The sequence below is a fragment of the Bos mutus genome, chromosome 9 (assembly GCF_027580195.1).
Source record: "Bos mutus isolate GX-2022 chromosome 9, NWIPB_WYAK_1.1, whole genome shotgun sequence".
In the NCBI taxonomy this organism is placed as follows: domain Eukaryota; kingdom Metazoa; phylum Chordata; class Mammalia; order Artiodactyla; family Bovidae; genus Bos; species Bos mutus.
The window spans coordinates 22,114,481-22,139,982 of NC_091625.1; the positions used below are offsets into that span (position 1 = coordinate 22,114,481).

At 34.5% G+C, this 25,502-nt stretch overlaps 1 protein-coding gene across 1 annotated transcript in view; it reads right to left on the bottom strand.

Moving 5' to 3' along the window:
* IBTK (inhibitor of Bruton tyrosine kinase) overlaps positions 1-25,502 on the bottom strand; it is a 94,304-nt gene that overhangs the window by 41,993 nt on the left and 26,809 nt on the right. The window contains 12 exon segments of the mRNA XM_070376240.1: positions 2,095-2,196; positions 10,483-10,579; positions 11,016-11,053; positions 11,136-11,218; positions 12,036-12,122; positions 13,096-13,695; positions 14,920-15,094; positions 17,887-18,064; positions 20,130-20,253; positions 22,252-22,432; positions 22,522-22,639; positions 24,497-24,667. Of these exon segments, the coding sequence (XP_070232341.1) occupies positions 2,095-2,196; positions 10,483-10,579; positions 11,016-11,053; positions 11,136-11,218; positions 12,036-12,122; positions 13,096-13,695; positions 14,920-15,094; positions 17,887-18,064; positions 20,130-20,253; positions 22,252-22,432; positions 22,522-22,639; positions 24,497-24,667 (1,954 nt within the window).

A 25,502-nucleotide genomic window follows, 5' to 3' on the forward strand; every position in this document is an offset into this window, starting at 1 on the left:
CATTCCTTTTCACTTACATATCACAGAATAGTTATTTCCTCTTCTATAAAACTAAAACAATATACTTATGATTAAGAGAAAGTAAAGGAATCATTCTATAAAATATTTTTATGTTAAATCAACTATCAGACTTTATGTGAGTATATTTACATATATAAACACATACTATATATTTAGAAAATAAGTACATTTAAATATTACTGTATTATCACTCATGCCAGTGCACAATCTGACATACTGCACAAAAGATGTTAGATTTTGTTATAATTCTTGTAACTGTATATATGAAGTATGTTTTACTGAGACTGTCCAAGAATATTCTGCTTACCTAACATGTAACTTGGCTTCTGAAATCCCCTTTTCTTATTTACTCTGAGCCCCAGCCAACAGAAAAACACAACTATTTTCTACACCTGGCTTCCTCCATTTCCTTTCTCTTTCTCTCTTGTAACTCAGTCAAAAGTTATATGCAGACAATAATGATCTCTGCCTCACTCTGGACTGACCCAAAGTCTCAACTAATGATGAACCCAAAGTCTCCCACTTCACAGAAATAAAAATGAATCATATAAAAACTTTATAAAGAGTTGTTCAGCTGGTTTCAAGGACTGCCCAATAAACAGACACCAAAGTTCTGTTGAATCCTTCTCTTGCTAGATTCTAAGATGATCAAGAAATTCATTAACAGGGGCAATTGTGCAGCAGGAGCCAAGAAAGAATATCCAAAGGATGCCAGGAAAGTCGACTGAACAACTGAAAATATCCTCAATTTGTACATTTTATACCTACTGCATGTTGTATCCTTTATTTAATACAGAGCTGGTCCTCCATACCAGCAAGTTCCACACACAGAGGACCAGCTGTATTCACTGTGTTAATACTATGCTATTTTACATAAGGGACCTGAGCATCCACAGATTTTGGTATCTGCAGAGACTCCTAGAGTCAATCCCCTGTGACACTTAGGGACAACTGTATTTCCTTTTTCTGGTTTTTAAGATCATAGCTGTTGCTCTCTTTTTGATAACCAAGAAGAAGATACTCCACAGAGCTTAAGTGAGTAAATAAGATACCTGAACTAAGATTAACTATTAGCAAGTACAAATCAGAAAAATCACACTTTCTTAAGAGGCAAAGAAGGAGAACAAGAATAAGATTAGAAAGCCAAGAAACTTTTGTATCAGGCTAAGGAAATTTAACCATTATCTCAGAGGAAGCAATTAAAAACATATGAATAGGAGAAGACACTAACCACTTCCTATAGGAAGATTAAAGAAAGAAAAGTCAGAAGAGAGAAAGAGGACTTAAAAGACTACTATGACACTACACAGAAGGGACAAGTAACAGTGATCTCAACTAGCACAGTGACAGTGGGAATAAAAAGGTAGGGGAAATGTGATTAACATAGTTAAGAGACTGATCAGTTTTGACAGCTGCAATTTGAATGTAAGGCACAAAATAATAAAAAAATAACTTTGGCTTTCAAAGTTTAGTGTTAGAATGACAGTCCTGCAAATAACTGAAATAAGCAGAGAGAGAATTAAGAGCTTCAGAAAAAGAGATACTTTTGATCAAATACATTGATGGGATGGTTACATAAAAATTCCAACAAATACAATTCTCTGGCAGTCCATGGGCTTGGACTCTGTACTTGCACAGCCAAGGACGCAAGTTCATCCCTGATGGGGAAATAAGATCCCGTAAGCTGCACAATGTGGCTCAAAAAAAAAAAAAAATTGCAGCAAATAACAGGGTAGTTAAGTGTAGACTTACAGACCAGGGCAAGTGCATAGAATTTCCACTTTCAAACTCCCATCCTTCAGATTGCAAAATAATTTCATGCCATCTTTATTATTCAAGTTTTATGATATTTCAAAAAATTAACATATTTCAATTATAAGATTTACATGTATTCACATATTAACATCTCTGATGTGCTTACAAATGATGACAAGAAATAATTTTAACTGTCTTGACATTTTTCATGATATAAAAACAGGCATTTTACTTAAATTGCATCATAAAGTCAATAAAATACCGTAAATCCTGAATTAACCTGAGAAAACACTATGATTCTAATTCAAAATTACTTACGTTTTTCAGTTAATGCTACTTCACAAATTTCTTTCAATCGAGATATGAGAAGCTGATCAGCCACCACAAGAACACTACAAACAAAATCCACGTTTTGAGATTCTAGAAAAAAATAAAAAAGTGTCACTCATACTATTCTGTAAACATTATACCTGGGAAAAAAGTCCAAGTAATTAAGATACTACAAAACACTTCAAAAGAGAGTTAAGATGATTAGTTTCTAAATGTTGAAATTGTAAATATGATAAACAGTAATAACATCAAAATATTTCTATCTCATAGGTAGAAAACTGTTTTAAAAAAAAAAAAAAAAAAACACCAAAATGCCCTGGTTTACATTAAGACCATAAAATGGGCAACTTGAGTAGATCTCTTTTCGTCTTAAAGGGCTAGAATGCCTGCCTTATTTAAAATCTCTCATTATTGTTACACTAATAGGGGGGAAAGTCAATTCTCATCATCAAAGATAATATACAGGTATATGTTAAAACACACACACACACACACAGTGAGGGACGACGGAGGTGAATAAAGCTCCTAGGTTTATTTAAAATGGATCTGGTCATCTAAGAGTACTTGTAAACTATAGAGAAGTTCCTTAATTTAACATAACCTTGGTCCAGTGTACTATTAATGACCTTAAGCAATGCCCCCGAGTCACTGCCAGAATAGCAATATAAATAGGAAAAAAAAAAAAAAAAACACCACCATAGGAAGAGAAAAATGGTTAAAAAGAAAAAAAATTAAAGTAGAAAAAACATTAAATGAGAGGTGAAGTCACTGTAAATGGCAGACTAAAGACTACTTCAAAAATTCTTCTCTTCTACCAAAGCAATGAGAATTATTACAAAAAGATGATCAAAAATCAACTCTTTCAGAATTTCTAGAAATTAGCCAAAGGCTCACAATAATCAGGGAGCACTGACTCCAAAAACTTGGCTGAATCTTGCTAACAACAGTGAGCTTTGGGACACCCTGGCTCCTCCTACATAGATTCTACTCTCCTCCATTCTCAACAGTAGTCCTGAAAGCCATCACTCCTGCAACCATGGGCTGAAATAAGCAGGTACAGACACTGGAGGTGACAGAACAGTTGTGGGGCAACATTATCAAATAACTTATTATTTAACCCATCTGGCAGTTTCCTGGAACCCCACTAGTAGGGGTTTATTTGACCTGACTCAAAGCTTACCCAGTGTGAACAGCCTCAGAAAAGGGTATTTATTAAAAACAAATAGCAATTGTTTAACACTGAAGCTGTCCAAGACAATGATAAGGGGCAGAGCAAACAAGAGGCAGGTCAAAACTTAAAAAGAATAGCTCAGGGAAAAGATGTTGTCAAGACTGAGTGTTTGTGTCCCCTGAAAATTCACATGGTGCAGTCGTAAGGGTAGGGCCCTGCTCTGACAAGATTAGTCTCTTTCTATGAGACAGAGATCTATCCATACTTCCCCAACAAGCTGTTCCACGTGTGTGTGCTCTCTCACTCTTTCTCCAAATACACTCACAAGCACTGAGGAAAAGCCAAGTAAGGACATAACAAGAGGCTTGTTACACAACACAAGTAAGGACATAATAGCAAGGTAATACACATAACCTGTGTATAAGACAGGAAGAGAATCCTGCCAGACCTTGGTCTGAGACTTCTAGCCTCCAGACCTATGAATAATAAATTTCAGTCTGTTATTTTGTTATAGCAGTCTAAGCTGACTAATACAAGTGTCCATAAGGGGCTTTCAAAAGTTTTAACATATTCCTGTGAATCTAGAAGGCCATACAAACGTGGAGGACTGTGGACATGCCCAGAAAACACTTAGGAAGGCCCCAAACTCTTACCTCTGTCTGAACTTCAGATTCTGCAAAAGCAGGAAATAAAAGCTAAGGCAGAATTGTAGGCTGCCTGCCTAAGAGTTGAAGCCATGCCACAACACACACAAAGAACTCCAAGGCATAGGCTGGGAAATTTACTGGTTTAGACATTTAAGGAAAATTCTGTCTATTAGCTGAATAAGCAGAGACCTCCGTGGTCACATATGACAAAGAATATCCATCTGACAGAATTAGCTTCAAAAAGTCACTAAATAAACAGGAAAAAATAAATAAATAAAATAAATAACCCCTGAAGAAAGAGAATCTGATTTCAAGAGTTGCTACATTATGGGAATTCCCTGATGGCTCAGTGGTTAGTGCAATTGCACTGCCAAGCCCTGGTCAGGGAACTAAGATCCAGCAATTATGAAAGATGAAAAGAGAAACGTGAAGTGTGGCCTATAGGCAAAAAAACAAAAAAAGTCAAGAGAATGTCCCTAAGAATGCCAAGATCCTGAACTATTACAAAGAGTTTAAATCAATTATTTTAAATATGTCCAAAAACAAATTTAAAAAATCATGTCTAAAAATTTAAAAGAAAGTATGAGAATAACATCTCAAGAAATGAAGACTATCAATAAAGACAGAAACTATAGGTTAACAGAGATGATCCAATATGAAGAACAGGAAAAAAAAAAAAAAACTGAATAAAAATAAACAGCATACGGGATTTCTGGAATACTATAAAAAGATACATAGGGGACTCACAGAAGCAAATAAGAAAGGACAAAATATTTGAAGAAATAATGGAACTGGAAGATATGAATTGACATACATACACTACTATATATAAAATGGATAACTAATAAGGACCTCCTATTAATACAGGGAACTTTACTCAATACTCTGTAATGGCCTACATGGGAAAAGAATCTAAAAAAGGGTGGATACATGTATATGTATAACTGATTCAAACTAACACAACATTGTAAATCAAGTATATTCCAGTAATTCAACAAATAAATGCTTTAGTGGTATATAAAAAAAAAAATAAAATCAGTGGTAACCTGGAAAAAAAGAAATAATATCAGAGGGGGAGGAAACTAAGAGTGAAGAAAATCTGAATGCAAAATTAAGCAGTAAATGACAGCCAAGATAGGTGTAGTTCAGTCACTAAGTTGTGCCTAACTCTTTGCAATCCCAGGCACTGCAGCACACCAGGCTTTCCTGTACTTCACCATCTCCCAGAGTTTGATCAAGCTCACGTCCACTGAGTTGGTGATGCCATCCATCCATTTCACCTCTGTCGTCCCCTTCCAAGAAAGGGAACAACCCAAAAAACCATCAACCAATGAATGGATAAAGGAGATGTGGTGTTTATATGGTATGTATACATACATGTATGTGTGTGTGTGTGTGTGTGTGTGTGTGTGTGTGTGACATACAGTGTAATACTACTTGGCCATAAAAAAGAATGAAATTCTGTCATTTTCAATAATGAACCTAGAGGCTATTATGTTTAATGCTGCTGCTGCTGCTAAGTCACCTCAGTCGTGTCTGACTCTGTGCAACCCCATAGATGGCAGCCCACCAGGCTCCACCGTCCCTGGGATTCTCCAGGCGAGAACACTGAAGTGGGTTGCCATTTCCTTCTCCAAGGCATGAAAGTGAAAACTGAAAGTGAAGTTGCTCAGTTATGTCTGCCTCTTAGTGATCCCATGGACTGTAGCCTACCAGGCTCCTCCACCCATGGGATTTGTCAGGCAAGAGTACTGGAGTGGGTTGCCATTGCCTTCTCTGATGCTTAATGAAATAAGTCAGAGAGACAAATACTTCATGTTATCACTTCTATGTGGAATCATGGAATTTAAAGAACACAAATGTAAATAAAAAAGACAAAAACAGATAATGAGAACAAAGCAGTAGTTACCATTGGGGAGAGGGAAAGGGGAGAGGCAAGATAACGTTATGGGATTAAGAGTTAAAAACTACTATGTATAAAATGAGAAGGCAACAGGATATATTGTATAGTACAGAAAAATAAAGACATTGTTTTTTTAACAACTTTACATGAAGCATAATCAATAAAAATATTGAGCCACAATGCTGTACACCTGAAACTAATATTGTAAATCAACCATACATCAATTAAAAGAAATACAGAAAAAAGTTGTGATTGTTATAATTACATTAGGGCTTCCCTGGTGACTCATATGATAAAGAATCTGCCTGCAATGCAGAAGACCTGGGTTTGATCCCTGGGTTGGGAAGATCCCCCTGGAGAAGGGAATATGGCAACTCACTCCAGTATTCTTGCCTGGAGAATCCCATGGACAGAGGAGCCTGGTGGGCTACAGTCCATGGAATCAGAAAGTCAGACATGACTGAGCCACTAACACTTCCAGTTCCATGATTGCATTACATGTAAGCCTCATTGTAACAACAAAGAAAAAACTATATTAGATACATTGGAGCACTTATATAAAGGAAATATTAAAAGCTGAAGGCAGAAATGGACATGAATACAATAACAGAAAGGACTTTGGGCATCCCTGGTAGTGCAGTGGTTAAGAATATGCCTCCCAATGCACGGAACACAGGTTTGATCCTTGGTCTGGTAAGGTCCCACATGCTGCAGGGCAGCTAAGCCCATGTACCAGAACTACTGAGCCTGCACTCAAGAGCCCACAAGCCACAACTGCTGAGCCCATGCTCCGAGAGCCTGTGCTCTGCAACAAGAGGAGCCACTGTAATGAGAAGCCCACGCCCTGCAACTAGAGTAATCCCCATTCACCACAACTACATAAAGCCCATGTGCAGCAACAAAGACCCAGCATAGCCAAAAATAAATAAGTAAATAAATATTTTTTAAAATAATAGAGGACTTCAATACTCTACATTCAATATGAATAAATAACCCAGACAAAATTAATAAAGAAACAGCAGATATGACCAACACTATAGACCAAATCACCCTAACAGACATATATATAACACTCCATCCAACAGCAGCAAAACAGACATTCTTCTCAAGTGTGCACAGAACACCCTGCAGGAGAGACCATGTGCAGACCCACAAAACAACAATTTAAGACTGTAATCATATTAAGTATCATCTCCAACTACAAGGGCATAAAATTAGAAAAATAGGAAAGAAACTGGAAAATTCACAAATGATCTTGAATAATCAGGAAGTCAAAGAAGAAAGAGAAAGCAAAGAAAATACCTTGAGTCAAAGGAAAATGGGAAACACAACATATCAAAATTTAAAGGACAAAAGAATTTCTAAGAAAGATGGTTATACTGATAAATGCCCTAAAAAAAAGATCTCAAAAGAACAACCTTTGAAGGTTTTTACACAACAAAGAACTATAAAAAGAATAAAAAAGCCCAAACTTGGCAGAAGGAAGGAAATACTAAAGATAGAGCAGAAACCAATGATTCAGACACTAGAAAAACAAGAGAAAAGACCAACAAAGAGTTGTTTACTTGAAAAGAGAAAATTAACACACCTTTAAGTAGACTAAAAAAAAAAAAACTCAAAATTGCAAATGAAAGAGGAAACATTACCAATGATATCACAGAAATATAAAGGCTCATAAGAGACTATAATGGATAACTATATGCTAATGAACTGGACAACCTAGAAGAAATGGATCAGTTCCTAGAAACATGAAACACAGCAAAACTGAATAATAAAATAGAAAATCTGAACAGACTAATAACAGAATAAGGAGAATGAATCAGCAATCAGAAAGTTCAAAAACAGAATGCGTCATCAGTGAATTCTACCAAATATTTAAAGAAAAATTAACACACAAATCCCTCTTAAACTAATCCCAAAAACCAAAGGGGGAAACTTGCAAACTCACTTTATGAGGCCAACCTTATCCTGCTACCAAAGACAGACAAGTTCACTACAAGAAAATTACAGAACAATACCCCTGATGAGTGTATATATAAAAACCCTCAATAAAGTACCAATAAACATAATTAAACAGCATATTAAAAGGACCATACACCATGATCAAGTGGGATTTATACCTGTGATGCACGGATAGTTCAAAATGTGCAAATCAATAAAGATGATACACAACATTAACAGAATAGAGGTTAAAAATCATATGATCATCTCAATAGTTGCAGAAAATGCACATGACAAAATTCAACATCAGTTCAGTTGCTCAATCGTGTCCGACTCTTTGCAAGTCAGTATACATTCATAATAAAAACTGACAACAAATTAGAAATGCAACAGGTTTTTGTATATTTGTTTTTAACCCTGTAAATTTGTTCATTTATTATTTCTAATAGTATTTTGGTGGCATTTTTTACTACTAGAAATAATAAATGAATAAAGTTGCAGGGTAAAAAAATCAATATACAAAAACCTGTTGCATTTCTATACACTAACATTGAGCTAAGAGAAAGAGAAATTACAGAATCAATCCACTTTACAATCACATCAAAAAAGAATAAAAGACTTAGGAATAAATTTAACCAAGGAAATGAAAGATCTGCATACTGAAAACTACAAAACATTGAAAAAACAAATTAAAGAAGATACAAATAAATGGAAAGATATTTCATGTTCATGGGCTAGAAGAACTGATATTGTTAAAATGCCCATTCTACCCAAAGCAATCTACATATTCAATGAAATCCTATAAAAGTTCCAATGGTACCTTTCATAGAAACAGAAAAGGTAATCCTAAAATTTACATGGAACCACAGAAGACCATAAATGGCCAAAGCAATATGAAAAAATTCAACAAAACTGGAGTTGTCATATTTTATGATTTCTATTACAGAAATTCTGAGTCCTATTACAAAGCTAGAGTAATCAATACAGGAACACCCTGGCATAAAAAGAGACACGTAGACCAATGAGACAAAATAGGCCAGAAATAAACCTTCATGTATACAGCCAATTAACCTCTGACAAGAACGTCAAGAATACAAAACAGGGAAAGACAGTCTCTTCAGTTAAGGATATGAGAAAAACTAATATCCACATGCAAAATAATGAAACTGGACAAAAATCAACTCAAAATGGATTAAAGATTTAAATCTAAGACCTGAAACCAAAAAACTCCTAGAAGAAGAAACAGGAAAAGCTCCTAGACACTGGCCTTGGCAATGATTTTTTAGATGTAACACCAAAACCACATGTAACAAAAGCGAAAATAAACAAGTGGTGTTCCATGAAACCAAAAATCACACCAAAGAGTCAACAGAAAAGGCAGCCTTGGAATGGGAGAAAACAACTGCAAAGCATGAGAGATTAATGTCCAAAATATATAAGGAACTCATATAAATTCAATAGCAAAAACAAAACAAAACAAAACTACAGACCTAGAAGACAAACTTCTGGTTACCAAAGGGGAAAAACTGGGGTGAAGGATAAATTGGGAGTTTGGGATTGACATATACATACTACCATATTCAAAATAGATAACCAACAAGAACCTACTGTATAGCACAGGGAATCTTGCTCAATATTCTGTAATAACCTAAATGGGAAAAGAATTTGAAAAAGGATGCATATATATGCATAATTGATTCAGTTTGCTGTATACCTGACACTAATACAACATTATAAATCAACGATAGTACAATATAAAATAAAAACTTTATTTTTAATGGGCAAAAGATCTTAGACATTTGTCCACGGAAGACATACAAATGGCCAAAAGGTAAATGAAAAGGTGCTCAATATCACTTTTTATCAGAGAAATGCAAATCAAAACCACAAGATGTCACCTTATACCTGTTAGGAAGGCTATTATCAAAAACAAAACCAAGGTAACAAGTGAAGATATGGAGAAAAGGTTACTCTTGTGCTCTGTTGAAAGGAGTGTAAACTGGTAAAGCCACTATGTAAAGAGTATGGAAGTTTCTCAAAAAATTAAAACTAGAATTATCATATGATATAGTAATCCCAATCTTGAGTATTTAGCCAAAGGAACTGAAATCTGGATTTTGAAGATACACCTGCATTCCCATGTTCACTGCAAAATTATTCACAATAGTTAAAGTACAGAAATACCTAAATGTCCATCAACAAACTGATTAAGAAAACTTGGTATATACAAAAAACAGAACACATAGTGTATCACTCCTATGACTAAAGACACCTGGTAAATAAAACACGGGTGTGTTCCTGACAAAGTATATAAATGCATCTCTTTATAAATTTCAGTTCAATTATTAGTCTATACTTCAGACACATTCACATGAGGGGAAAAACAGACAAGAAAGAACTTTTGTAGACTATCTATCAAGACTATATATACTCTCTGTTGTCAATTTTTCATCTCAATCATGTAAAAGTAGCTGGGTATGAAAATGTTAAATCTAATCTCAACCATTATTAACAGTTCTTATAGAGTTCATTTCCATGTAGGTAATGAAAATTTTCTATTCCATTCCTTCACTGTTAGTAATCATCTGTATAGCTTATTCTAAATTTAAGCCTTTGTCGATTAATTCAATTAAAGCAGAAAATAAGATTTGTGTAATTTTATCATTTTTAAACTGTATCTTAAATATCTAAAATGTCCTAACTTTTATTAATACCTTTTATCACAACAGCTTCATCAGTATAGAGGTAGTCCAAAATAACTTTCAGTATGTCAGAATGTATTGGCATTTCCAGAGCTGCACAACTGGAAGCCTAAATAAAAGTAAAACAATTAATTTTCAACTACAAAATAACACTACAATCTGATTGAGGTGATCACTATGAAAAACTTTCAACAGGAATCACATCAAATGCAAAAAAATATAATGTTAAAACACAAAGCTAAAATGAGATATATTTAATTTTAAAATGCCTTGTAACATGAAAAAGAATCAAGAAAATCTGAGAAAAAAGAAACAAACTGGTATTGCAAATATAACTCCAAACAATAATGGAGAATTCATTTAAGTAATTATTTTGCAACAACTTTAATTTCAAAACACTGCTATTTTCCAGCCAGTTTAAGCATAAATAAAGTCAATACAAAAGAAAAACTGAGTTAAAAATATTTTAAAATTTCTTTAGTATATAATTTCCCAAAAATATAAAGCATAATTAGCAGCCTATGTGGTTTCTACTTAAATCTTACCTCAATCCATGAGCTACTCAGCATACTATGAAAATATTCTGAAAGAAAAAAAAAATTCAATTAAGAATAGGCAACAATACCAAAACAAATAAATCTGCAACCAACAAAAAGTACACCTACCAAGTCTAGCACAAAGAACACATTTATGACAAGGAAATTCCTTTCCATCCACTGATTTCATGGTCACATCACATAAAAATGAACTGGAAAAAAAAAGTTTAATTGAAGCAAAAGCAATTTTAGGATTTGTCTTAACTTTTGATTTTCTCCTAATTAAAGGTGGCATATAACAAACAACTTGAGGGTATACATACAAATAAAATATTTTATCTCCTTCCACTTTAGGGAAAAAAATAAGGCCTTATAACGAAGATAGTATTTGTAAAAGGAACTGTGTACAGACAAATATTCAAAAAAGTCTTCCTTCTAATTTTCCTTTTTCAATACAGGCCAGGTGCTGATTAATATGACACTAACGGGCATGACAGTCAAAGGTCATTAATTCACTTATTTGTACAACCTATTTTGTGCTAAGCACAGTCTATATACAACCAGGTTTTTCTCTAAAATTTTCTACCTACAAGAGACAAATACCTAAAAATAAAAACTTTTAATAATAAACATATTTAGAATAATATACTTATTACGGAACAAAATTATACTAAAGGAAATAATCTTCATAATGATGAAGAGAAGAGGCATAATTATTTTGGTTTCTGGGTTAACATCATTACCTATTTATTAAAAAAATACAAAATTTAGGAAATTTTTTTTTAATTCTTTATTAGAGAGTAATCAGAAAAAAAAAAAAATGAACTCTATGTCTTACTGAGCAGTTAACATTTTATCCATTTGCCTCAATAATTCTCCAGCATTTCCAGACATGAAAAAGATTAATAAAGGTAACAGGGTATCCACATACACATTTTGCTGCATACATGTATAAATAAAGAGAGCTCTATTTCCAGTTAGGGCCCCAAAATCTAGAGATGAAAAGTTTATCTTCATTTCCTAACTTACCATTTTTTCTGATTTAGCTTTGGTTTACTACCAGTTTTCTTGGCAATGATACTAATTTCTTCATTTTCATATCTGACTCCATCTAACCTATCAAGGATAAAAAGTAACAATTGGTGACTATATTCCCCTACCAAAACAACAAAAATCCAACAAATGAGCCCACATCTAAACATAATTATATAATTTGTATCACCTAGAAGAGTATCTCAGCAAACCCCTACTCTGTGATAAAGCAGTCATATAGTGTCCTTCAATTTTACTTAGTATTTAAAATGTGTTAAACATCATTACTGACAAAAAAAACAAGTGAAAGCTACAACACAAAACCCTTCATGGTTTCAATTAGAAAACATGATAAACTCTCCTCCCTTGGCTCCTGCCCCGCAACTAAGGTTATACTGCCACAGGCAACATAAATACCTTAAAAATAGAGAACTCCAAAAAATCTGGTTTGTTAATATGACAAATATTGTCAGGCATTGTACACATGCTTTATGACCAAACTACACCAATAACATAAGGTAAATATTATCCCTCTCATTTTATTTACTGAGAAACTGAGGTTCAAGAAGTAAGAAATTTGCCCTAGGCTGGTTACAGTGGAGCTAAGAGGCACATATAGGTCTAACTCCAAAGACAGTACTCTTTCTAGAATACCACACTGCCTGCCACTCCAGATCCCTGTTACAGAGACACCATGAGAGTTCAAATCCATGAACAGCCTTTCTATCCTTTAATGTTTTAATCCAGGGAATCCTAGAGATAGCTTTAGTAGAAAACAGAGAAACAGGTCCCTGAAAAGAAAGAAACAGATCCAAACAGAAAGGGAAGGGGAGAGAAAAGGAGAGAGAGAGGGAAAGTGAAGGAGAGAGAAAAGAAAAGGAAGATGAGGAGAGGATGGAGGAGGGGATGGAGATGGGTGGGGAGGGGAAGAGAAGGACCAAGATCAGCAGCAGGAGCAAAGCAAAGCTGAGCAGGGAAAAAAAAAAAAAAAAGAAGCAGAATTTCTAAAAGGAAGGCATAATGAGGTACATGAATAGATACTAAGGAGGAGTCATACCTACTACTTAAATTACTGAAACCAAATTTCTTTGCGACATTTTGCAACATTTTTACAGGATCATCTTCCCCAACACTTTTTACTTTTTTGGAAGATTTGGATTTACTCTTCTGCTTTTCACTAATTGCATGAGCTTGATTACTTTTGTAAGCTTCAAATGCTGACTTCTGATTATCTTCATGGGAATTCATTTTATTCAAATGACAGTTTGGAGTGCCTGGATATCCTTCTGGTTTTCTGTTTAAATTTAGTCTTGGTTTGAAGCCATGAGTTAAAAAGTCACAAGTATCTGTGTATATAAACTGCAAAAGGTATTCAAACAGGTCAGGATGAACCTTCTCTACCACAAAGAGATGGCAGCCTGTAGAATCTTCATCTTTCCGGTAAACATCTGTGAAGTCTAATGCGGTACCATCCGAAAGAAACAATTTCTGGAAAAAGTCAGAACGCACTGCCAAAATATATTTATGTGCAGGGAAGAGTCTACTGCCAACTTGAAATGTCACATCATGGATGTTGTCCATTTCATCCGTTTCCCTCAACAGCTTGCCAAACTCCTCAAAAAAGGATGAGGAGGACACAGTTGGAATTTCATAAAGGCTAGAAATGAAACAAAAATTATTTTTACCTTCAAAATAATGAAAAAAAAAAGAAAACACAAAAAACCAAGAGCATCCCTAGGCAATTCTCCTTAAAGTATAATTTCATTTTTACTTATTAAACTTAGAAAATCTTTCATTTGACATTTCCAATAAGAATATTGCATCTTATTCCAATAAGAATAATTTTAGATACCCTTTAAATATTTTCTGTTCCTTTATGTATTTTATTTCCCCTCAACTAACATGATAAGAATTAAGTTTTCCTTTGAAAGGAGAGTTTTCTGTTTCTATAGGGAAACACTAGAACATAAATTGGAATGACTTTTGGAGAAATTTTTTAAATGTATTTTTAAAAGTATTACTAAAAACATTCAAAAAGAGTACAGTACAGTGTTCAACCTTTTCCTGTTTTATATTCTTTCATGTCACAAGTGGAGAATATATACAGAACAGCAAATAAATACTTTAGGTCCCAGATCCCAGAATAAGTTAGCAACTCAAGGAAATAAAGATAAATATACACACATACATCAGTCCATACCCCTGGTTCTTTCAGAACTGTAAGCACGCAATCATACCTTCCCAATGTACGTTTCACTCTTCTCGGTAGGGTGACCAACTCCCCTGGTCTGCCTGGGACTGAGCAGTTTCCCAGGAGAGGAAAGTTTCAGTGCTCAAGGTGGGACAGACCTGGGCAAACCAGGAGGAATCCTGTCTCTAGGACTTTTTACCCTCTTCAGTAAGACCCTTGATATTTATCTTAAACCTGTCATCTCTGTACTAATGTGACAGAAGATGTGCACTGAGATTCACAATGCCCTCCACATGACTCTACACTACTCGTCTATCATTTCCCACTGTACTCAATGGTCAGAAATTTTTGTAATCTATGTAACAAATATTTATATTTCTCAAAATCTGAGAACCTACAGGACATCATGAAGTACCAAAGACATGAATAAATTCTGTGTGCTATGTACATACTACCTTCAATATTTTCAATAAATATCCATTTACAAGCTACAACAAACACTCATAACTTCCAATATAACAAATTCCACCTTTGAGTTAACCTAGTAATAGGATTATATGTCTGAAGTCTCTACAAGACTTGACAACAGCTATTCAATTAAATTTGTACCAGGAGCTAATGAAAACAAAAGAAAACCCAATGACTGTTCCTTCTAAAAATGAAATTTAATATAGACAAGTGTACATTTACCTTGTTTTAGGATCTGACTGCAAGACTGCAAAGTTGCATCCACTTGGATCTGTGCTGACACTAACAGCTCTATGGGCAAAAGTAAGTTTCTCAAGTCGAATTCTTTCATATACACTATTTATATCAGAGACACAAGACACATCTGGTGAGGAATTATGAAGGTTTGATAAAATCTCTGCTAAAAAGAAAAAAATAAGCTTTCATTAATCAAGGCTTTATTAAAACTGTTAAAACGATTTAGGAGTAAATGGAATAGAAAAACAATTAGAACAGAGAAATCTTTTGTCTGCGTTAAGTCCTTTTGAAGAACTACATCTTCTCTCTCTTCAACATAATTTACACCCTATACATATTTGTCTGACAGAAGAAATTTTGGTGGGTCAATTCTCAATTATTCATGATTTTTTTTTTAATTTTCTTTTTTTTTCAATTACTCATGATTTTGTCCTCCACACTGCAACCAAAGTTGTCTAAAAGGCAAATACAATGACTATACTACCTTTAAAAATTCCTCAGCTTCCATTAAAAATGTCATTTGCTTCCTCCCTTCTTCTCCTCCTTCCTTCCATTTATTCAGCAGATATCTGAATGACCACATGTGCTATGGTGACATAGTGTTTTTCAGTGTAGCCCTAGTAATACTGTAGTGAACAAGATAGATAGCATGCCTCTACACTCTTGGAGTACACAATCAAGCAGAGAAGACAGATGTTAAACAAATGATTTTATCAGTACAAGTCAGATCAAGGATATGAAAGAAAAATATGGCATGTGTGTGCAAGTAAATGTTTCTGCCTGTAGTATTAAAAATGTTTAAAGTAAATAAAGACAAAGAGATCACTGATAAAACTAAGAGTCCAGAAAAAGAATGAACACTGTTAAGACTGAGGTTGTAGCAAAGAAACTAGAGAAAGTGGAGATTTCAAAAATATTTGAGATGGAAGTGACAAAACTTGGTGACCAATCGGCTATAGAGGGTGAGAGAAAATGGGGTGTGAAAGATAGCCGTTTACTTAAAAAACACTGAAAAGCAGACACATAAGCATGAGAACGTGAATTCAGTTTTAGACCACGAATTATGACTAAGACACAATTCTAAGGACTCCAACACAAGTCAAAATGCCTCTGGTTACTCTCAAATTCACTCTCTTTTATTCACAGGGATTTACTAATCTTCCTGACACTCAGTTATTCCAATTTCTATGTTCTTAAAAGACTTATTATGTGCAAATTAGTATCTGTCTCCATGAACTGCAAATATTTGTAAATGTATCTATTGCCCCTAAAAACTCATGACTGTCTGAGAACAGGGGCCCATCTTACATATTTTTGTATCATTAAAACCTAGCCCTATATCCAGCACATAGTAAATATACCTTAAATGTTTACAGACTTGTGTAATCTATAAAGAAATAAATACTACAAATCAATTAACTATCCAAAAATCATTCCTTTGTGGCTTTATAATTTTGAAGAATATGTTTATAATTTCCTGAGTAATTATAAATGTTCTTTATGTATCTTTTAGCATATAATAACTGATTTGTTCACTCAATAGATGACTTAATGAGGGAAGGAAATATGCTGAATGCTAATGATTACAAAGAAACCTTGATTTCACTGTGAGGATATAATGACTATATATCATGGTCCTTGCCATCTTATGATAGGAGACCAACATTAGAAAAATTAATCACAAAGATAAATATATAAAAACAAGTAAAAATAAGCTACAAGATAAAAATACAAAGAGAACATTAAAAGTTAAACAGGGTAACCAAGTTTAAATAATTAGTAAAAACATCTCTGATGAAGCATAAATTAAGCTGAGATGTGAAAATCAGAAAAGGCCCTGGGACTAACCACACTGGACAAGACTGAATACCTGAAGGTCAGAGTGTCTGGAGAGTGGTAATGAGAGGGAGAGAACTCAAGAGGAATTCAGAGATGCAGACAAGGGTCAGAGCAGGAGCCTTGTAGGCCATGTTCAAGAAGTGAGGAAACCATCAAAAAGTTTTTAAACACAGGTAAATTGGGATCAGATCTTAAAAGCTCACTCTGGTAAGAGAATAAATAAAAAGAAACGAGTTGAAAAAAGGAAACATTTTTTGCAGTGACCATTTGATGTGACTTGGGCTAGGGTGGAAGGAATGAATTCTACTTTTTCTGGAAGGAAAAAAAAAAAAATCAACAGATTACTAACTATGGATGAAAGAAAAAAGCTACTACTAGAGTTTAAAAAAAAAACAATGTTAAGCAATCCACAAGTTTGTAAATTCATAGTCAGAAAATCAAAAATGAACTATATAATGTAATGAATAACTCCTATTTTCCATGCTAGCATCTTAAAGCTCTCCTTTATATTCATCAAGAAATGAATAAAACTTGCCTCCAATTATTCAGTAATTGTTTAATAAAGCGACCTGTAAGTTTTAAAATTCTCAATAAATATAAAAACCTTATTCTTCCTGTAATCTTCCTCTAAATCCTAAAATACCTTATAAAAGTTTCATTTTATATATTCAAAAAACAAAACAAAACAAAAACCCCCCAAAACACCCCCCAAGCATAAGCCACTCAATTCTCAATTTGGGGAGAGGGGGGTAAAAAGGAATTTGGAAGATTGTTCAAATCCACCTGCAAAGTTTTTTGTTGTTTTTTGTTTTTAATTTTATACTGCCCTGTCCCTAGAGCCAAGACTAGAGATTAGCAATACTCTGCCTCTGTTACTGATGGGAATGTACCATGATTTCAGGGCATACTAACAGATATAAGGTTGAAAATTTAGGATTTAAATGGATTGAATTCCCTTTGTTTACCTGCACACAGACAAACCAAAAAATCAAAAGAAGAGATATAGAGGTAAAACCTAGTAACATTTGTCAGTTAAACCTAATAATAAGTAAGTACAAAATTAAACATTAGCCAGAAGGTACTTTTACATGCCATTTACATATATGAACTAACCTTTCTTTTCAGAACTCTTTCTTTTTTCTTCAAACCATTTCCCTCTAAATCCCTCTCCATCTTGTGTGACAAAAAGAATTTCATTTCTACTTAAAGCAATATCAGAAATGAAGACTTGGCGTGGATAAGCCCATCGACACTGCTTCATAGAACTGTTGACAGATCTCCAGCAAAATACCTAAGATAAAACCAAATTACAGTGGAATAGAAAGCAATATAGCATCTGAACAACCAAAAAATGAAATCAACAGATCTTATCTCAAAAACTAAGAGCTCTCAGTATGCTCCAATGTTCATTTTTCCATAGTATAAGATATATATATATAAAAGCCATGATGGTGTATCTTTCAGAAAATATATCAAGCAAACATGAAGCATTAAAAATGTTTCAAAGACACTTCTCTTAAGAAGTAATGTTCAGTGTTACTCATGTGGAGCAAACATATACTACAATGTTTAGCATACAATATGCTAAAGAAAACCAAATTCTTAATGCTAAAACTTGAATGTCAGACTTAAGAGTAATATTTACAATAAGAATGAAAACCACCCTACAAAAATCCGAACTTTACTCTCAAGGGGAACAAAAAAAGATGTCTACACAACTCAAGTAAAACAAAATCTCAGAGACAGAACAATCATCACAGAATTCAGCAGCTTCCACATCGTTCTGTCAGCCTTAGTGCTCCCGAGAAATGGCCAAGGGGCTGCTGCTCGAGGACTGAAAATGACAAGAGACCAGGCGCTGGGCTTTCCAATCCAGCTCTATCTAGAGCAGCAAACCTTTTTTTCATCTACACCATAGACAGGCATTCCAAGCACGATTTCATTTGAAAAATTAATACTACTGATCTTGAAAAGCTCAATCTCCTCATAATTAAGAATCTTAAAGCACAGAATGGTATCTGCCAAGGTCACTCAAGTTATGTACACAAAATATAGACTGTACTGATCAGCTGATACTATCAGAGCTTGTCCTGTCATTTTTAAAGTTATTAATTTTACAGGAAGTAAGTATCCACATGTATAAACAAGCTAGATCTCTATTACTGTACATGAACTATATCCCAAAGTCAAATGTTTTTAATATTCAACTTTTTAAATGTAATTCTATGCCTCTGCTTCCTTCTTTTACTACAAATTAGATCTCTAATTCTTAAAGATAGTTCCCTCAAATAAAATGATCAATCACAGATTTACTCCTATAATGTACCAGTAGGTGGAGTTTTATGATTAATTCTTCAGTTTCTAAAATGTCAATTTTTATAGCAATTTATAAAACCTGAATACACTTATTGTATATTTTTATTTTATAAACAAAAAGCAGATAGCAATCGGTTTTTCCAGTCACAGTGTAAAACTTATTCAGTGTTTCTAATGTATAATGCTATGCTAAGTCACTTCAGTCGTGTCTGACTCTGTGCGACCCCATAGACGGCAGCCCACCAGGCTCCCCCGTCCCTGGGATTCTCCAGGCAAGAACACTGGAGTGGGTTGCCATTTCCTTCTCCAATGCATGAAAGTGAAAAGTCAAAGTGAAGTCGCTCAGTCGTGTCCGACTCTTATCGACCCCATGGACTGCAGCCTACCAGGCTCCTTCGTCCATGGGATTTTCCAGGCAAGAGTACTGGAGTGGGGTGCCATTAGTTCCCTGACCAGGGATCAAACCTATGCTCCCAGCACTGGGACTGTTGAGTCTTAACCACTTGACTGCCAGGGAAGTCCCAGAGATTCTTTATATAGAGATCCAGAAATACATATATTTTCTATATGACAGTTATAATCTCGGTATACATAATATTTTGTGTACATTTAAGATCAAATTTGAGAGAAAATTTCTGATTATGTATTTTTAATACTGCCAGATTAGTTTTTTACCTTTTTAAAAGAGTAGTTATATACCTCATATCTATATAATTCAATATCATTTTTGAATACTTGGTGTATATATCAAATAACTCATCAAATCCCTTACTTCTATTTTAAACACAATAAATGAAATTTTAAACTACAGTTTAACAAGGCAGTACTATGCAACCTGAAATGTCATACTTTCTTTGAAATACCAATTACTATTTCAAACTAATTAGTATTGGACATCAAAAACAAGTAGGGACAAAAACAAGTAGGGAAACAAGTCAGCAGGAATCCCTATCATAGCAACACAGTTTTACATTATCAGGTCCTCTACAGCTGTCAACTGAGAACAAGATTACTAAGCTTTTGCATAAATATATACTCACCCTTCCAGCTCCATCCATTGCAAGAATGCAAATTTTCTGACCCCCATTTTCTTTCAAATGTTCAGGATCAACTTTGTATTCCATATGCCCCCCAGATACAAGAACCTTTTTCAAGTTCAGTTGTCTGAATGAAAAAAAAAAAAAAAAATTTCTAGATGAATATGTTTGCTATACTATACAAGCTCAATTTTAAATAAATTACTATCAAACAATAATTTAGGGTGATTGCTGTGAAAGATAACGTAAGTAAGGTGATTTGACCTTTGGTATCCTTAGTCCCTCCTTTTATGAGTTTCCCCTACACAATGACCATTTCTTTCTATGGCAAGTTTCTACCTACTCAGATATACACCCTATATATCTAAAACCCCATGTGCTAACATACACATTCTGCCCAGATTAAATAACTGGTAAGATGAAAAAGCTCCTATATATTATCTGCATTCTTAACAGAAAAAATTTAAACCTCAAAACAAAACAGAAATCCTTATTTCAAATATGGACAACTTTAAATAGATACAGCTACTATAAAAATAATTAGTATTGCTAATTTAATAACCCATCCACTAGTCAATTCATTACACATTTCATCATATGTACACATGTGATGCCTATGGCACTGTGTGAAACCTGGCTGCTACTACTCCAATGACTGTCCTCTCTTTCAGGTATTTTTAAATGTTTAAAAATATTTTAACATTTTAACTTATAATATATTTTTATATTTTATTTTAAAAAATAAAATAAAAAATTTTTAATATTTTAAAATGTTTTTTTTCAAAATTACTACTCTGTAACAAAAGAATTTTCTTAGGCAAAACTTGGATGTAACATATTTATGTAACTTAATGTTGTCAGGTTAAGTTTTATAAATGCAAAGCAAAAACAAATTCTTACATTCCATAAATCATCTCATGCTCAGAAAGAAACCTACATAACTCAGTTCTAAGAAACATGTTTGATCACATTTTCATATTTTTATAACTGAAATATGACCTTACAATTGGTAACTTTCCAACTGTTACACACAGAAGATAAGTTGTGTGTACTGATGGTTGACATCTTCTGTTCATAATGGTATCTGTTCATGAAGTTACCATCTCACTGACATTAGCAAAAGCACACTCTGTTGCATTTCAGTTCAAATCCCTGATTACTTTAAAAGTTGGATGGCTACTCTCTAGAATTCCTACACACGCCTACTCCCACTAACTGAGCTACTGTATCTGTTCAAAGATCTATTTCCCTACTTGTATTTATTACTACACTTATAATGAAATATGTAAAACCAACAAAATAGTAGTCTGAGAAGAACACTTTCTATAAAAGCATAATACTTTAAAATGACGCAACAAATATGACAGGCAAAAAATTACTGTCAAATCAGATATAGATTAAGCAACTATATTAAATACTGAAAATGTATGAAAAATATAGGATTCTTCCCTTAACTTACTTCATAATTGTTTTTTAAGCACTTGCTCCTTAAGTCGTTCAAAATGAAGAGATAACATATTGCAAATATGGTTTATGCACAAAAGACAGAACTCCAGCTGACTCATTTATACTTAAACCTTAAGTTTTATAATTCCCTGCTTTAACTGACTTTTTGATTAGACAGCCAACTACTTGTTTACCACATGCTACTATAATATGTTATCAGATTAAAAACTGGCTATACAAAAATATAAAAATACACCAATTAGGTATAAATACTTGGACTGAGTAGAGGGTACAGAATATGATTAACAATGTTTTAAAATAAATGTGTAATATATAAAGGCTATACATGAACCAAAGATGATTGCATCACAAACCAAGAATTATGATTAATCTATTTCTGTGCACCTAAAGCATAAAAAAGGGAAACTTATAGGTCATATTTAACCATATGTTATCTTAATTCAGAAATATTCTTTATAACCCTACAAAGAACTTTTACATATATTTACTGAACATTTGCCAAAAGATTAAGATTATCATCTTAGGCAAAAACTCTTGACTTTCCCCACCATTCAGTGTTCCCATTTGACACGTCAGAGAATAACATAAAGCTGAAACTCAGATATTTGCTGGAAGAGCTGAATTATTAAGGTATGTTTCTTTCACAGAAATTACATACTTAGAAGCCAGCTTCTTGCACTGATAGTCTGCAAGTAAGTAAATATCTCCCTTTGTGGTAACACAGACAGTAGCCCCATCACTAGCAGCAACCAAAGACAGAGTGATGTCCTTATGATGAAGGGCAGAGACTTGACGAGGAGCAGTTACACACTTTTCTCCATTGGGATCTAGTAAATAACCTAAAAAATTACATAAGCAAACAAATCACAAAATATCCGTTTTAAGAACACAATTTATTTTTCAGATATTGTCATCCTGGATTTCTTACCCAGTTGTCCACCATTTAGTCCCATAGTGTAAACAGCCTCTCTAGTCCACAGCACGGTATGAAACCTGCCAGCTGCTACTCCAATGATTGTCCTTCCTTTCAGATACTTTGCCTGCATCTATTCAAAGACAAGTAAGGCTTCAGTTTATTATATATCTATAAACTAATGGAATTTTGCACAAGATCTAGCAGACCAGGGTAGCAAATACAGGGTATACTTGCTGCCAGTAACCCCTTCATGTACTAAAGGCAGTCATCACCAATAGATCTCAGCACTAATACTGACCCCAACTCCTCTTAGAACACAAGACATTTTTCTGCAGCCACCTTAAATCAGCAGTTTTAACATATAAAAAACTTGACACAAACCATTAAACTTTTGTTAACAAGCAATATACACAACAGGCATTCTGGTTCTTATTAGAAAACATGGTACTTTTACATTTGACATATCCTGAGTCTCTTAACAGTAACACTGCTAACATTTTGAACCAGATGGTTGTTGTGGGGGACTGTGTCATAGGAGGTTTGGCAGCATCCCTGGCCTCTGTCCACCAGATGTCAGTACCACTAACCCCACCCCTACCCCCCAGTTGTAACAACTAAAACTGTCTCTAGACATTGCCAAATGGCTCTGGGGCACAAATCTGCCCTCACTTAAGAACACTGGATATGTCCGTAACAACCCAGAGCTCCGAGACAGCCACACAAAGAGAATGAAAATGTGAGTAAAAGCTACCATTCCTAAAGAAGTCTAAAAAATGATTAAATATCTACACATTCCACAGTTGGTTGAGGAAAATGGATCTTCTAAGAAGTACCACAGATCAGAAACTACCTCTAATTATCTTGGAGTAATTACTATTGATTCACTAGCCATCCAGAATGTAAAAGCATTGGATTTTAAAGCTTTATTAATAATCATTTTAAATAATCACTTAATAATTATTATTAATCATCTAATAATCATTTTAAATCCAGAGAATTAAACCAATGAAGAATTTTAATACCAGAATGCAAAATTTTATGAGTTGAAAACACACGTTATAGATGATTCTGCTGCTGTTACTGCTGCTAAGTCACTTAAATCGTGTCCGACTCTGTGAGACCCCATAGACAGCAGCCACTAGGCTCCTCTGTCCCTGAGATTCTCCAGGCAAGAATAGTAGAGTGGGTTGCCAATCCCTTCTCCAATGCATGCATGCATGCTAAGTTGTTTCAGTCGTGTCGGACTCTGTGCGACGCTATGGACAGCAGCCCACCAGGCTCCTCTGTCCACGGGATTCTCCAGGCAAGAATACTGGAGTGGGCTGCCATTTCCTTCTCCAGTAGATGATTCTAGTAATATATTAATTTAAAGCCCCAGCCCTGAGGTCTTGTGTACTAGGTCCCTGAAGTTGAGGAAAGGCCACCTTCTGCTGGTAGTTGTACAACAGAAAAAGGGACAACAGAACACAGAACAGTGGCTTTCAGGCTTATGTTCCCTCAAATAGACTTGCCAGGTGTGACTTCTGCACCGAGACAGATTGACCATGAAGCCAATAAGCTTAAGCTTCTGGGGACCTCATGTGCATGGCCCATTTTTAACTTATAAAAAATTCGTGTGTTTTTTTTTTTTAAGGAGGGCCTCAAAATTAAGCTTCAAACCCCAAATATCTGGATCCCCCTCCGCAAAATATCTGGATCCTCCTCTGTAAAATATCTGGATCCCCCTCTGCTTGTGACCACTTGTAATTTGAATCAAAGGCAGTTTGCTGCCTAATATCCCAAGTGCTTTCCTTCTTTCTCACTCCAAACAAATTTTAATTTGTACTATGCTCAATTTCTCCTGTGAAAAACAAAATATACACCATTGAAGAAACATATACCATTGACTACAGGTAAAATAAGTTGCTCTTATCAACACCTTCTATCTTTTTGTCCATATAGGTTTTATGGCAATGGTCACATTATTGTTTAAAAAAGAGAAGTTTACCTGTCTGGGTACATTACAACTGGAAGGCGGGGGAATGAGTCCTAATTGATGAAAAATATTTAGACCAAATGTATAAACACATCCATCTTCAGTTAATACAACAGTATGATCCTTAGCAGCCGCTACTTGAGAACAATTATGACCACTCAGTCCTTCCACAAGCCTAGGGACCTACAAAATAAAATTAACTTTGAAATATTACATTAACCATTTATATAAAAATACAAATAGAATCTGAGGATATTATATCCCAAATGACATGACTGCTATATGGCTGAAGGAGGGGGATAAATTTAATAGGACATGGGCATTGCTTTATAAATAAAATACAAAATCCCAGTAAGACATTTTAATAAAACAACTGGATTCGATAAATGATTTTGAGCCCTTATCATATATCATACACCAAGTGCAAATTTGTTTGGTCTGAACAAAGGGTGTTCTTTAACCAAAGTATTCACTGGTGGAGTGAAGCAATAAATGAAAATACAGGAATCAACACAGCCCTTCAATGAAGACCAAACAATATTATATTCCTTTAAAGTCATCTGTTCTGGGTTCAAATCTTAATCCAGCCATTTACCAGGTGCTGCTGCTACTGCTAAGTCACTTCAGTCATGTCTGACTCTGTGCGACCCCATAGACGGAAGCCCAGCAAGCTCCTCTGTCCCTGGGATTCTCCAGGCAAGAACACTGGAGTGGCTTGCCATTTCCTTCTCCAATGCATGAAAGTAAAAAGTTGAAGTGAAGCCGCTCAGTCGTGTCCGACTCTTAGCGACCCCATGGACTGCAGCCTACCAGGCTCCTCTGTCCGTGGGATTTTCCAGGCAAGAAAGAGTACTGGAATGGGGTGCCATTGCCTTCTCTGCATTTACCAGCTATTTGATATCAAAAGAATCTCTTAACTTCTCTCATTTTCTTCATCTGAATGCAAAATAATAATAGTATTTTGGATGATAATAAGATCAATATAAGGAGTAAATGAGTTGGTAAGTGCGAAACAACC